At 32.9% G+C, this 13,467-nt stretch overlaps 1 protein-coding gene across 1 annotated transcript in view; it reads right to left on the bottom strand.

Moving 5' to 3' along the window:
* Positions 1-6,254: 6,254 nt before the first annotated feature.
* Positions 6,255-13,467, bottom strand: part of NEGR1 (neuronal growth regulator 1) — a 923,741-nt gene continuing 916,528 nt past the window's right edge. The window contains exon 7 of the mRNA XM_004464253.3: positions 6,255-10,061. Coding sequence (XP_004464310.1) covers positions 9,937-10,061 — 125 coding nt within the window. The 3' untranslated portion in view covers positions 6,255-9,936. The remainder of the gene's footprint in view (positions 10,062-13,467) is intronic.

Raw genomic sequence — 13,467 nt, 5'->3', positions numbered from 1 at the left:
TAATAGTAGAGCTGAGTCCAATGGAAGTGACAGGTGTCCATATAAATGGTCTGGATGGAATGGAGGAGGGTATGGGCCATGATGTGGACCATTGTATATGAGGTGCAGAGGTGCCCAAAGATGTACTTACCAAATCCAATGGATGTGTCATGATGATGGGAACGAGTGTTGTTGGGGGGGGAGGGGGGGGGATGGGGTTGAATGGGACCTCACATATATATTTTTAATGTAATATTATTACAAAGTCAATAAAAAAAAAAATAAATGGTAGTCTTAACTTGCACTTGTGGCATGACATTAGCTGTGTGTTTGGCTGCATATTGTTATATTTTTGGTTGCATTCTTCACTTCAATACCATCCTGTTCTCCAGGTTTTCCATTATTCTGAGAGCTTCCCAATATACTGCCAATGAATTCCTTTTCTGCTCAAACTAGCCGGTCTGTTTTTTTATTTGCAAATATGATAGAGTAAGAGATGTGAATATATTGATATCACAGATTTGTAAAACACTGAGATCTTTAAAATAATTTTATTTTTATTTACTTTAGAAAAACAGTTTTCAATTTTTCCTGAAGTCTAGAGTTAAATTCTCAAAGTTTTGGGCATTTTTTTTTCAAACATCACTAAAAACGAATACCTAACAGTTACAGAAGATCTCTCTATTTTTCTGTACATATTTATAAAATAGTGATCAATTTCAAATTTAACTTTTATTTTCTTATTAAGCAAAGTTGGCAGTTGCCTAGGAGAATTCATTGTTAAGTATCAAAGTCACAGCGAAGTGGAAAACATCTCTTTCACTATGTTCTATAATGCAATAGAATATTCTCATATTTACTTGAGAGGTGGGTATGATATACTATTGTCAAAATCTGAATTTATTTGAACAATAATTAAACTTGTAAACAAACAAGAAGAATGACAACTTGGAAAATATAGAATAAGAGGTTTTATTCCTATCAGTGTGTTTACTAATTGTAAATGTGGAAACTGAGCCATATTACAAAGAGAAGATGTAATTTTTCATGATAGACCCAGGGAACAAAAGTACACACACACATAAATGCATATAAGCATTTATATACACATACACGTACACATACACAGATGAAGCAACCCTTTCTCAGGCAACATTTTCCATGGAAAACATACATTGTTAATCTCTCTCCCCTCTATTTCTCCTTCCCCCTATACCCCTCTCTCTTACTTTCTCCTTCTTTCTTTCCCTCCAGCTCCTTCTCTTTCCCGTTCAGTTTTAAGAAACTGGCTTCCTGGTGAAAAGATTAGAGAAATGGATGCCTTTATCTCCAGTTTGTGATAGTCTTCTAACAGCCACATTAACTATACTAGACAACTCCTTTTAGATGGTTCTTCCAAGGTCATTTAAATCACATTTTCATGTAGAATAATTGAATGAATTAATGAATAAATGAATGTATATCACAGGAACATTTCAAGTTATCTGACAAAGTTTGAAGTAATGACTTTTCAGTCTAAACTAAATTTGATAATTAAAATTTCCAAAATCACCAATGACAGATTCTTCTTAAAATTATAGTTGCTTGAGAAATGTATTAATATCTCAGTATGAAAATGGAGATCATTATATAAATCCTTGTGTTACTTGATAAAGGATATATATTTATCATGCATTAAACCATAAAAACTTTGTTAATATATAGTGAAACACTGAATTATGAGAAGACAGAATTTTTTGAACACACATACTAGTCTATCTAAAAATTGGAAATATACATTTTCAGAAAAAATGTTTATTCCAAATTTTAAAAAGTTCAGTCTTTCTCCTTGTCAACATTTAAAGTAATTAGACAGTAAGTCTTTCCAAAGCACCAACTGGTTGTCTATCTATCAACAGGAATGATATATTTTCAGAAACAAATTTTATTCCATTTTTTAAATCAGCTTTTCTCCATGTCAGCATTTGAAGCAGGTGCCATCTTCTGATTAATTAAATCCCAAGATGTTACTTATGCTAAAATCTTAGCAAACAAAACTTAAACAGAAACTGTTGGATGCACTGTTGTCATTTCTTCTTCTTTTTCTTCTTTTTTCTTGGATTATCCAGAACACCACATGGCCAGCTTGCAAGCTTATTTTCCAGATCACTGATAGCAATGCAGTTGTGTGTTTGTGTGCGTGTGTGTTGTTTGAAAAGACATCAGCTTGAAGCTTGAAGCAATTTCAAATCCCAGACAATCATTTCTTAAGAAGTATGTTAAAAGTGGGCTATTTACCACATTATTGCTAGATCATTTGTCCAATATGTGGTGAGGAGATATCAAATTTCTGGGCAACCAAAGTCCACATTTATGAAAGCTACTTAGAAAACAATGTAAGAGGGTTCCTGCTTTAGAACAATCAAGAACCTTTGTTCTTTATTATTAGCATATTATAGTCTCTAAAGGATATTTTATGTCATTTTCTAAAATATGGCCCCCAAATTTTCTCATGAAATTTTACATGCTTGGAGTACTTGTTTAAGCACAATTCAGAATGGCAGGAGGTAGAAGTCTGCTGTGGTTTAGTCTAAAGTTAACTTTTTTGAATGTAAAAAGGTCAAAATTAATGAAGAAACTAGCAAATTCAAAGTTCCATGGAGGAACATCCCAATGCTTTTAGCAATTACTTGAAATGAAGGAGGAAAACTACCCCCTTTAACATCTTAAAGCTTTGAAAGTCTAATGAACCATGCTACCTCCTACAGTTTCTACCAAACCAAAATTTCTGCAAGGACTGGCCTCATTAGCATTAAGTGGAAGCAGACCATTCAGCTCTTGCTCCTGCTTCTTGTAATGTGTTCACCATTTCCATTGTATTTCATTGATAAAATATTGCTATCTCAGCTGTTACTTTATTTTTTCATTGTTGTTGATGTAGAATTCCTGTTATACCATGAATAAATGTGCCCTTCATGATAAAAAGATTTTTTCTTTTAATTCTTTTCACAAATTTCCAAAATATATTATTTCTTTCACAAGGTAGATTCTTGAGGCAATGTGTTTTTTTGCTATGTGTTTCAATTGTTTATTTCCTCTCGTTTATGCCTCAACCCACTAGAATATATTGATTTGTGGGATAAGGAAGGAAATGAATTGTTAGAATATAGAAAATGTAAAATATCAGATATATAGATCAAATGGGGCTTTTTGAGTCATTAAAATAGGGTTTATCTTATCAAACCTCAAAATAGTAATAATTCATTTAACACACCTGCTTTTGAAATTTTCATATCTCTTCATCTTAGGGAAATCTTTGTGCTGTGATGGAAAACCATGTATTATTCAGGGAGCACACCCTTCCAGGTGACAAAAGTACAGGTTAAAATAGTACAATTTGTACTATTTTACAAATATTAAAATAAAAACTTGAGCAAAATTTGGCTAAATCTCAGAGAGTTTTATTGAATCAATTCGTGAATTGGGGAGATTATGATCACATGAGGTAGAGAGGAATTCCTCTGAACTTTTATAGACAGAACAAGGGAGTATATTAAGAGGAAATTTTCATGGTTAATGTAGACTACATTTTTTCATATGGTTAGTGCAGGTGTTTGTTTAGCAATGAGGAAGTTAGCTTGAATGAGAAGAAAGGGTTGGTGATAGCTGACTGACTGATTTAATTTGTTTCCTGGGCAAGCCGGAGTAAGTTTCTATGCCCTGTAAAAATACTTAGATTTTGAAATAGCTGACAGGTGGTGCAGTATGAGTGCCTCCAGTTGGGCCTACTAGATTTTATTTATCTCAAGTTGTAGTGTGTGATACTAAGGCAAGTATTTCTTGTCTACAGATATGAAAGTACACTCTGTTAGAGAGTTAATTGAATTCTCTTTGTCATTCTGAAAGAAATCAGTTTTGCCTCCATCAGCACATTATAATATTCTTGATTGGTAAATGTGTCTGTTCTTTGGATTGTCTTTTTATATGGGTAAAATATCTTATCAGCCCTGTATTAATGAGTTAGTGTGTTCATTTTATATGTGTATGAAAGTCATAATTTTCATTTTTCTCATCACTCAAAAGTGATGTCCACAGGATTCGTATTAAATTTATATTTTGATGACAAAATAGGTTATATATAGTTTAATTCCTAGAATTAGAATCACTCTCTTCTGCCTAAGCACAAACAGTTGTGCGTGTAATTAGTAGTTCTATATAATTTGGCACAAACAACATCACTAAAGTTTAAGATCATTATTTTACTTTGAATTAAAAATGATTGTGTGCATATATATCCTGATCTTCATGTCCTCCCAAATTCTGTTCATTGGGAATAATCTTAGTGGGCTATTCAAAGCTTGTCAGGTCTTTTGCCAAATGCTATATAAAAAGAGGATACAGGTAATTATAAGACCTTCCATTTGTTGTGATGGGTCAAATAACACTAAAGGCTGTGTGCCTAAAGGCAATTTCATTGCTTCCTCACTCCAGAAGAATTAGATGGCATGTACAATGTGATTTACCTTTAAAACCTATACCCTCTGGAGGCAATGGAAAATAAAGGGATGGCATAAAATGATACTTTACAGAGGTGTGAGGGGAAGTAGATGTTTTATATGTGTGTGTATGCATGTACCTATATAAATATGTATGTGTGTGTATAGTTTTTTATATGTGTCTATAAACAAAATCCTAAATTTTATATATAGTTATTTTGAAGCTAGCATATCCTTGTCCTTTTCCTAAGAAGGCTAATGGAAAGAATCAAATTGGAAGTCTTGTATACTGCCCATTTGGCTCAAATCTGACATGTAGTAGAAATATACTTATACTTAGTACAAGTATACTTCAGCAAGTGATTTAAAATTTCTGAATCTCATTTTCATCATCAATACCATCATCAATGGCAATAATATTTTCTGCCCTAAGTATCTTAAAACACTGAAAAATCCAAAGTAATGGCTGTCAAAGTGCTATGTCACTGTAAAATTCAAGGTGGAGGTTGTGGCCCTATCCTTTCCCTCCTGTAGTCATTGCAGCTACCACCTTGGGTGAGTTGTCCTAGCCTAAGAATGACCAGGTGGATCTTCTAGGGAGAAGAAGGAAAACCCCTTCCTCCTTTTTTCTCTCCTGGAAAATCTTTATTTGATTTGCTTGCCAATTTGTTCTTCCCCTAGAGGTATTAATTTCTAAATATTTTCAGGAAATTTGGAGTATTAGCAAAAAGTGCACATAAATATGAAGGCATATGCTTTTCAGGAAGTTCAGGAGGAATATGTTGACTTTCTGGTGTTTGGATCAAATTCCATTATCTTGAATGAATTATTCCCAAAATTATTTCTTTAAAAATTCTTATTATATTTCTGCCTGTCAGGCTAAAGTGAGCAATTGTTTTCTAAAGCTTTGGATATGGTTTTGAAAGTATCTGTGTTTTTAATTATTATGATCAGAGAGAAAACAGTTCTGCTTCACATGATTTTTGTTTCCATTATGTGATTGAGTGTAGGACAGAAGTTGAAAAAGGGGAAATGTCATGAGATAGTGGAATGGTCAAATGCTTATTAGTGTGCTTTAATTTTTTTAGGAGTGAAGGGTTTGGCATATATGCCCTTCCCAGAATAACATAACAACTGTATTTCAGAATAATTTATGAAACCAAGCATGGATCTTTTTCATGTTTTTTTTTGTTTAGTTTTATCTACTGCTTTGCTACCTTCTGTCTGGTTGACTATCATAAGTGGCCAGGCTTGGAGAGAAGGCTTAAATCATTCATTTAAGGTGGGGTTTCTTTTGCATATTAGAATGCTCACTAACTAGGGATTCCTAGCCGCACCACGTGTTGTGTGTGGAAAGCAAGCTGTTTTTAAGGAAATTCTAGTATAATGCTATGGGTGAGCATATACTCCTGCTGTTTTAAATTTAGCTGTCTTATAAAAATTATGACATCTGAGGTTTCAGTTATTTAGTCTGTAGGATCACAAGGATTTTATTATCATTTTCTGTTGCTAACTCTGTTACATTCCAACAGGTAAAAGTTCTAAATAGTTGATAATAAAATCTCTCCAGAAAAATCACTTAGGAAGGATGTAGTTCAAGCTCATCAAACCTTGTGGAAACCAGTAAATCTGTAGCATCCAAGTTTTTCACCTTGTATTGCTTTGTAGTATCTGAAAGATGTTAGTGTGGTCCAGTGGGTGCAACAGAAAATGAAGAAAATAGCAGAGATATACTTAAATTATTATTTTTTCCCTTTGTTCTCTTAAACCAATAGAGTTTGAAAATGAGTCAAATACATATTTTAATTGATAAACTGACTTTATATTCACCTATTGGAAACAGTACAACATATTTTACATCAGATTATGAAATATGGATGTTTTACTAAAAGACAGGAAGAGCCTTTTTCCAGTCTTTAAAGTAAATACATATTCAAAGGATCTTAAGGCATACCATTTATTCATATTCATATCTATTGAAATACTGTACATCCACATACTTCAATAAATAGATAAAAACCTGACCTTTTTTTAAAATCATTTCTGGATTTCAAAAAACAATTTTTATTGAAAAGATTAAATAGGTAACTTTTGGTTGTGTCACAAAGCTAAACACAATGGATAAAGTAACAATTACTCAGTAAATTTGATCCATATAGATGGTTGGCTTTGATAATTCAGTTTCTCAGTTTTCTGACTTCACACACATGGGTATTTATATATATATATCTATATATTTTTTTGTCCTGAATTATCTGGATAATTTTCTCAGTTCTCCAGTCTACTTTCTAGATATAGCTTAAATGTTATGATGAAACACTAATTTTTCAGTTAATTTATAAGCCCCCTGAAAGTGGCTCTAAGTTTGAAATTCTCTCAAATCATTTAGTGTCACTAAAAAGCTATACTACAATTTGGGCAGTACTTTATATAATATAATTACTGCATAATAGGAACTTAATGTTGTAACAGGATGTTTCAAATGGGATCTTTGTAAAACATAATTACACCGCTTGCAGTTAAACCAATAATGCAAATGAATAAATTAACTACACTAATATTCCAGCTCTTACCGCCATCTTTCCCTTCTTCCTATCCTCCCTCTAGCCTTCCTGCCTCCCTCCCTCCCTCCCTCCCTTCCCTTTCTCCCTTCTTCCTTCCTTCCTTCCTTCCTTCCTAACTCCTTTTCTTTTCTCTTTTTTCTTTTCTCTCAACTCTCCTCTCAACTGCTCTTTATTTTCTTTCTTCCCTCTTTGATAAAAATTCAGGGGCAACAAAAGGAGTCCCACAAATGGAACTTGTGGAAAATATAATGCTGAAATGAATAGATAGAAAAAATTGTTATAGATCAAAAGATAAATCAATTTTATAAAACTGCTATTCTGAAATTGCAACAATCTTGTACAGTCAGGACTGATAAAATGGAGTAATCAGACATTTCAAATGTCCATAAATGTAAAATCATCTACTTGAACATTATATGCGATACATTCACACAAAAAAAGCAAATACTGTAGCCTTATTTGAACAATATTGAACTCATAAATACTCATGATTTCACTCTGTCCAGGGGCCTAAGGACTAGGAATGCTGCTGTGATACAGAAAAACATTGTGAATACCTCCTCTATTTAAAAATGTCACTCAAGAAAGTCTCTTCTAACATGAAGGCAAATACATATAGCTACTGAGCTATGACTGTACTTCTGTCACATTCTATGGGAAAAACACCAGACTCCACAAATTCGGAATCATGACAACACTTTGAACTAATTATTTGGTTCATCCATAGTTATACCTCGATTTACCTCACATTTACCCTACAAACCTTACAAAGAGGAGGTATTTTTAACTCTAGGACAGTGGTCACTGTATAATATGCATTCTTGATCTGTTTCTTTCTCCCAAGCAATGTTACCGATGGTTAACACTTTTGTGGTAGCACCACTATTTCTAGTAAGTAGATTATTAAGGAGTGTGCCACTTTAAAGCTGCAATACAAAAAGAATATCTTGTAGTTCACTCACCAATTCCACAAATATTTAAAAAAGCAAATCAATAGTAATCAAAGCTAAAAGGCTATATTTGTTTTAAAAACCCATTTTTAATATATCAATCAAAATATTGTAATAAATTATTAGCTAGTAAATTGAAAAGCATCATGTCATATTATTGCCATTTTCTGGAAACAGTATATTTTCATGTCCCCTAATTTGAGAATCATTTTTCTGATTAAAATAGATAGATGATGTACTTTGAAACTAGATGTGCTTGAAAAAAAATCCCAGTTTTCAAGACATCTCTTTTAGGGTGAAATATTAGGTATTTTAAACATGTACTACCTTTGTTGTTGGTAAAACATACAAAAGAGGACTATTTGCAGAAATGTCTTTAGGAGTAGTGAAATCGATAATTTCATCAAACTCGTAAAATGGCTTTCAAGTCTATGGTCTTTCTTTCATAAAAAGTAAAACCATTAAACTCTTCCTATAATACAATACTTCTTAGAGTAATAGCATTTTCTTTCAGATTTTTATTCTTTATAATAGAAATAGTTTAATATTCACAATAATTTATTAATTATTATAATCTTAAGATTCTCGTCACTGGTGTCTTCATTTGATTGCATCTTACATATATCATGTAAGAAGAAACAAAGCATGGTAATTTTCTTGGCTTTATTTGTTTGAGCTGAAATGGCCATAGAGAAAGGTTTTATTGCAGATTTAGTTATTTAAGGGATTAATTTGCCTCATGCCAGCATAGAATATGTTTTGGAACATTTTTTACGTAGCATACCTTCCAGACATATCAATTGAATGATGTTTTCAGGTGGAAAATATGCAAATCCTCCTGTCCACAGAACAACTGTCTGTCATACTAACTTACCTGCCAAAGAACCAAATCAACGTTGAGGGCTTACCAACTATGCAGTATTAGGTGATAGGACTTTGTGTCCTTTCTGACAAACCATATTAAAGATTTTAGCTTGGAATAGTGAAAAGAAAAGGTGCTATATTGCTAGGCAATCCCTTGAATGGACTGTGCTGTCATTTTAAAGGGAATTATTTCCCAAAGTGGATTTAACATTTAGTTATAACTAAAGAAATCAGATGGTAACTTTACTTGTGCTATGTTAGTTACATTGTTTTGCATCACAAAAACTGAGTTATTTTAGGCCAAAATTCTCAATCCCCTCTGGTAATGAGGGAAGAGTTACCAGCCAATAGCTCCTTCATTATTTAGAGATAGGATATAGTTTAACTTTATCATTATGGTTTAATTTTGCTTTCAAATTTTAGCATTTAGCGAAACATTTCATATTATTGGAGATGAAGAGAAAAGTATTATTTTATGAAGGCACACCCATGCTGAACTTACGGGAAAGAGAAGCAGAGCTGCACAGCCAGTTATATTACAAGGCTCATTCCTGAAACCTGAATATCATGCGAGCAGAAAAATCTAGATATGTGTTATATTGTGAAGAATGATCTGAAGGCAATATTATTTGCTTTTTTATCAAAAAAGGAAAAAAAAAACGCATCTTTGTCAATGTGGATCGACTCTTATTGAATAAAACAGGGACTTGAATGCCTGTATTGCAGCCTTAAAGAATCACATATTCACTGCAATATTCGTTTTTGTAAACTACAGCCTGCAGCCTAGCAGACCATGACTGAATGCTTTTGAAAAGTTGTAGATTACAAACATGAAATCACAATTAATATCCTCTAAAAGTAATTTCAGAGCTTTCACGTCTTAAAAAAAAAGGACAATGTGTACTGCTTCACAAGGTAATGTAGCTAATCAAAAAAAGAGTAGAATTAAAGTATTTACATAATGAGCAATTCTACAGAAGGCGATCATCCCCATGTAAGCACTGCTGATTATATCCCACGCTGCTTTTAACAAACTGTACCAGATTGGATCCAGCCATTAGCACTTTCAGAGAATCCTTAGAAGCCTTTTATGGGTCTTTAAATTTATTGTAGAATGGCATTCTTCAGGTAGAGTATGCTGGTGAAAGAGGACAGTGTCAACACAAGGTACCAGCAGGAGGAAAGAACGTCAGCGCTCCCGGTTATTCCATACTGAGCTGTACTTGGAGCTGGAAAGAAATGGAAAAGATTAAATCAGAATCTAATTTGTGTCTTTCAGGATCCTGACAATAATAAAAAAGCAGCTGGGTATATTGGGAGGAACATTGGAGTTGGAGTTAGAACAGACTTAGATTCACATTTGGTTTTGCTCTATGGCAATGTGTGATCTGTTTGACTTAATTTGCTGAGCTTCAGTTTTCCAAGGCCAAGTTAGAAATCAACTGAAATCACCTAGCAGGGCTGTAGTGAGAATTAGAGATGAAGCACATATAGCACATTGCAATGGGCCAGACATGTCCTCAGTACTCAAGAAACGGCAGCTAACATTATTCCTCAAATATGTTTTAAAAGATTTGTATTAGTGAACAGTAATAGTTATTGCATATATTTGTAAATAATTTTTTTTCCCATCCAGATACTGTAATGAATGTTGGGAAAACAAGGAAAGGGTACTTCACTCCAAGGTTTTTTTTTTGGTAGGGTATTTCTCCTCAAACAATTATAATATAATACTAGGAATATTAAGTTGCATGTGCAAACTGTGGTGACACAGCAAGTTGTGTATTTAAATCTTCTTGGACAAAGGGAGGATGATTGAAAAAAGAGTTTCACTTAAGGGATAGTCATTTGGGAGGAGAAAAACAACATTTTCAAAGGTATGAGGAAAAGAGAGAGCAGGACATCTATATTCTAGGATATAAAAGCAGATTGGTCTTTCTGGACCATGACGTTTGAGCCTGGAGCTGAGGGAATTGAGACCAGAACTCTAGGTAGCTAGCATGATCTCGATTGCAATGAAAAAGGCTTTAGGTTTTAATACCATAAAGATTTGGAAGAATTTGGAGAAGTGAATTTATATTGTTACATTTATACCTTAGAAAGATCAGTTTTATACATGAAGAAGCTCATGTAGTACTTGGCTAATAGTAGTGTTAAATTTCCGCTGAACACTTAGAGATTCACTAAGCTCAGGCTGTTGCTGGAATCTACTGACTAGATCCCACTCCATGCCACAAGAGGATGGTTGCCGCCTTGAATGTGAAGGATAGTGTGTTTCAGAAACTGAATGTCACAGGCATGCGCGATCTTTCTTGAGACTGAGTCTCATTTACCATCACAATAATAGTAATAACAAAGAATCCACCAACATATTTTGAGCTACCTTTTCACAATAAAACCTGGACTGCAAGCTCTACTTCATAGTAGAAACATGAATAATGTAATAAAAAAATAGACTATTTCATGTCCAAATCCATAACTCAACTCTAAGAGCAGTTTTGTCACACTGAGTTTGAATTACCGGCAGGTAGTTTTTTAATGGAACTTTCACAAATGACTATTGTGCTGTTCATCCAGCGAAGTAATTAAAGGGGATGAAAGATGCACTGGTCCTTGCCATTGGGAAGTTTCCTTGACTGTATAAGTGCAATTGTTGGTTCCAGGTGTACCGGAGGCTACTACTCTTTAGTAAAGAGATATAGTCATTTACGATTTAATGCTTCTATTTGTGATACAAAATGAGTTTTTAAAAATGAAAAGAGAATAAAGAAATAAGTCTGTTGACCAGATAGCTTTTCAAATTCTGATATATAGGGAGTCTAATTTAAAACCATGAAACTACTTAAATCATCTTCTCTTTTTCAAGACCTAGAAAAAAATGTTTCTTTCTTAAAAATATGAAGAGTTGACAACATGACCTTCTAAATGACAGTTATTTCAGAGTTTTTGTTACCGTTATTTTTTAAAAGAATTTTCATAGTAATAAAATCAGTATAATAGTAAAAGCAAAATATATAAAATGATTTTATAAAAAAGAAATTGATTTTAAAAGATAAGTATTCAAAGTGAAGGGACTTTTTTTTTTATCTTGACAACTAAAATAGTCTATTAAGGAGGAAGACTATCAAGAACGCTCAAAACTCCTTATCCATTCTTTGAAATACACTTTGGACAGTCTTTCCTGAATCCCTTCTCCTTCTCCAACAAATTGAGTTAATTACTCCATTTGTATTTTTTGTCACCATGTGTTCTTCTATCATACAACCATTATACTGCATTGCTGTATTTTTTTGCATATCTATTTCTCCCATCAGAGGAGAAAATTTCCTAGGTCATATTTATTTATCTTTGTATTTCCAGACACATACTCTGGTACATAGTAGATGTTTAAGAAATGTATGTTAAAGGAGTGATTCAACTAAATAAATTCTTATCCAGAATTAAAATGAGTATTTCTATCCCACAAATGAAATCTCTTCCGAAGCAAGCCAATTACCTATAGGGTAGAAAATCTACCAACATACCTATTTCGATCATTCAGTAAATATTTATGGAACTAGGTATGAGGAACTGTAGTAAGTTCTGGGAACATAATGGCTAATATGATAGATAAGAAATTTTTTTATTTTATTCTATATACTCCTTTGTGTCATCTACATTCAATGCCATCTTTTACACTGATGTGTCTGTATCTTCTTCTACTTAGCCCTCTCTTGTCTTAAACATGACAAAGATGTAGCAATAATAGATTTAAAAATTACATAATACTTTATAACTAAAACAGTGTACATGTTTTTACTGATGACTCAAATTATTGTACTTTTTGTTTGTGAACTACTAATAGCCCTAAAATAAACTAGGAACTGGAATTGCATTATTAACCTGGAATTATTATAGGCAATAGACAGGGGAATAATTATGGACAATTGGTAGGCCAAAAAACAAAGGATAAAGTTAGTCAAGGAAATGTGAAGTCAGATACCTAATTCAAATCAAGTATCATTATTCAAACTCCTTTACTATATATGGAGCATCTCTTATGGGCTGGGGATTGAAGCATTACATAGGTAAAAATTAATAAGAACCAATCCCCTCTCTTAGGAAGGTTTCCTTCTTGTTGAGGATACAGATAAATAGGCAAATATAGAACATTAGGATATATGCAACTATAAGGACAGTGGATAATCAGGGAAGGGCTCCTTAAGGTATCATGGCAGATATACAGTCCAGGCAATAGATACAAAAATATTTTTTACAAATTGCAATGATATACACATGTTAGTATAATAGTATCTCATTTTTTAAAATGCTGCATAGTAGTCCATCTCAAAGTATGCCATCACTATTTAACATTATTCCCATTGATTGACATTAATTATGTGATTTTTTAATATCTGGTTGACTGAGTTGCTTTAGGGCTAATGGTATTAAAGTTAGGGGTCACAGTGCTATTTCAAATTACATTTGCTTGGAATGTTAAATCCCAATCAACTAATTGGTGTTAAGGGGTTTTAGAAAATAATTGTTATTTGAAATTAGCTTCACGACTCAAGTATTACTTCTTTAAAAAGGAAAAAACCTTTATAAAATCCCTCATGCAAATTAAGTACTCTTTACTTTTCCCTATATTACTTA

The sequence above is a fragment of the Dasypus novemcinctus genome, chromosome 9, assembly GCF_030445035.2.
Source record: "Dasypus novemcinctus isolate mDasNov1 chromosome 9, mDasNov1.1.hap2, whole genome shotgun sequence".
Lineage (NCBI taxonomy): Eukaryota > Metazoa > Chordata > Mammalia > Cingulata > Dasypodidae > Dasypus > Dasypus novemcinctus.
The sequence above is the reverse complement of the archived record's forward strand: the minus strand, read 5'-3'. Positions and strand labels throughout refer to the sequence as shown.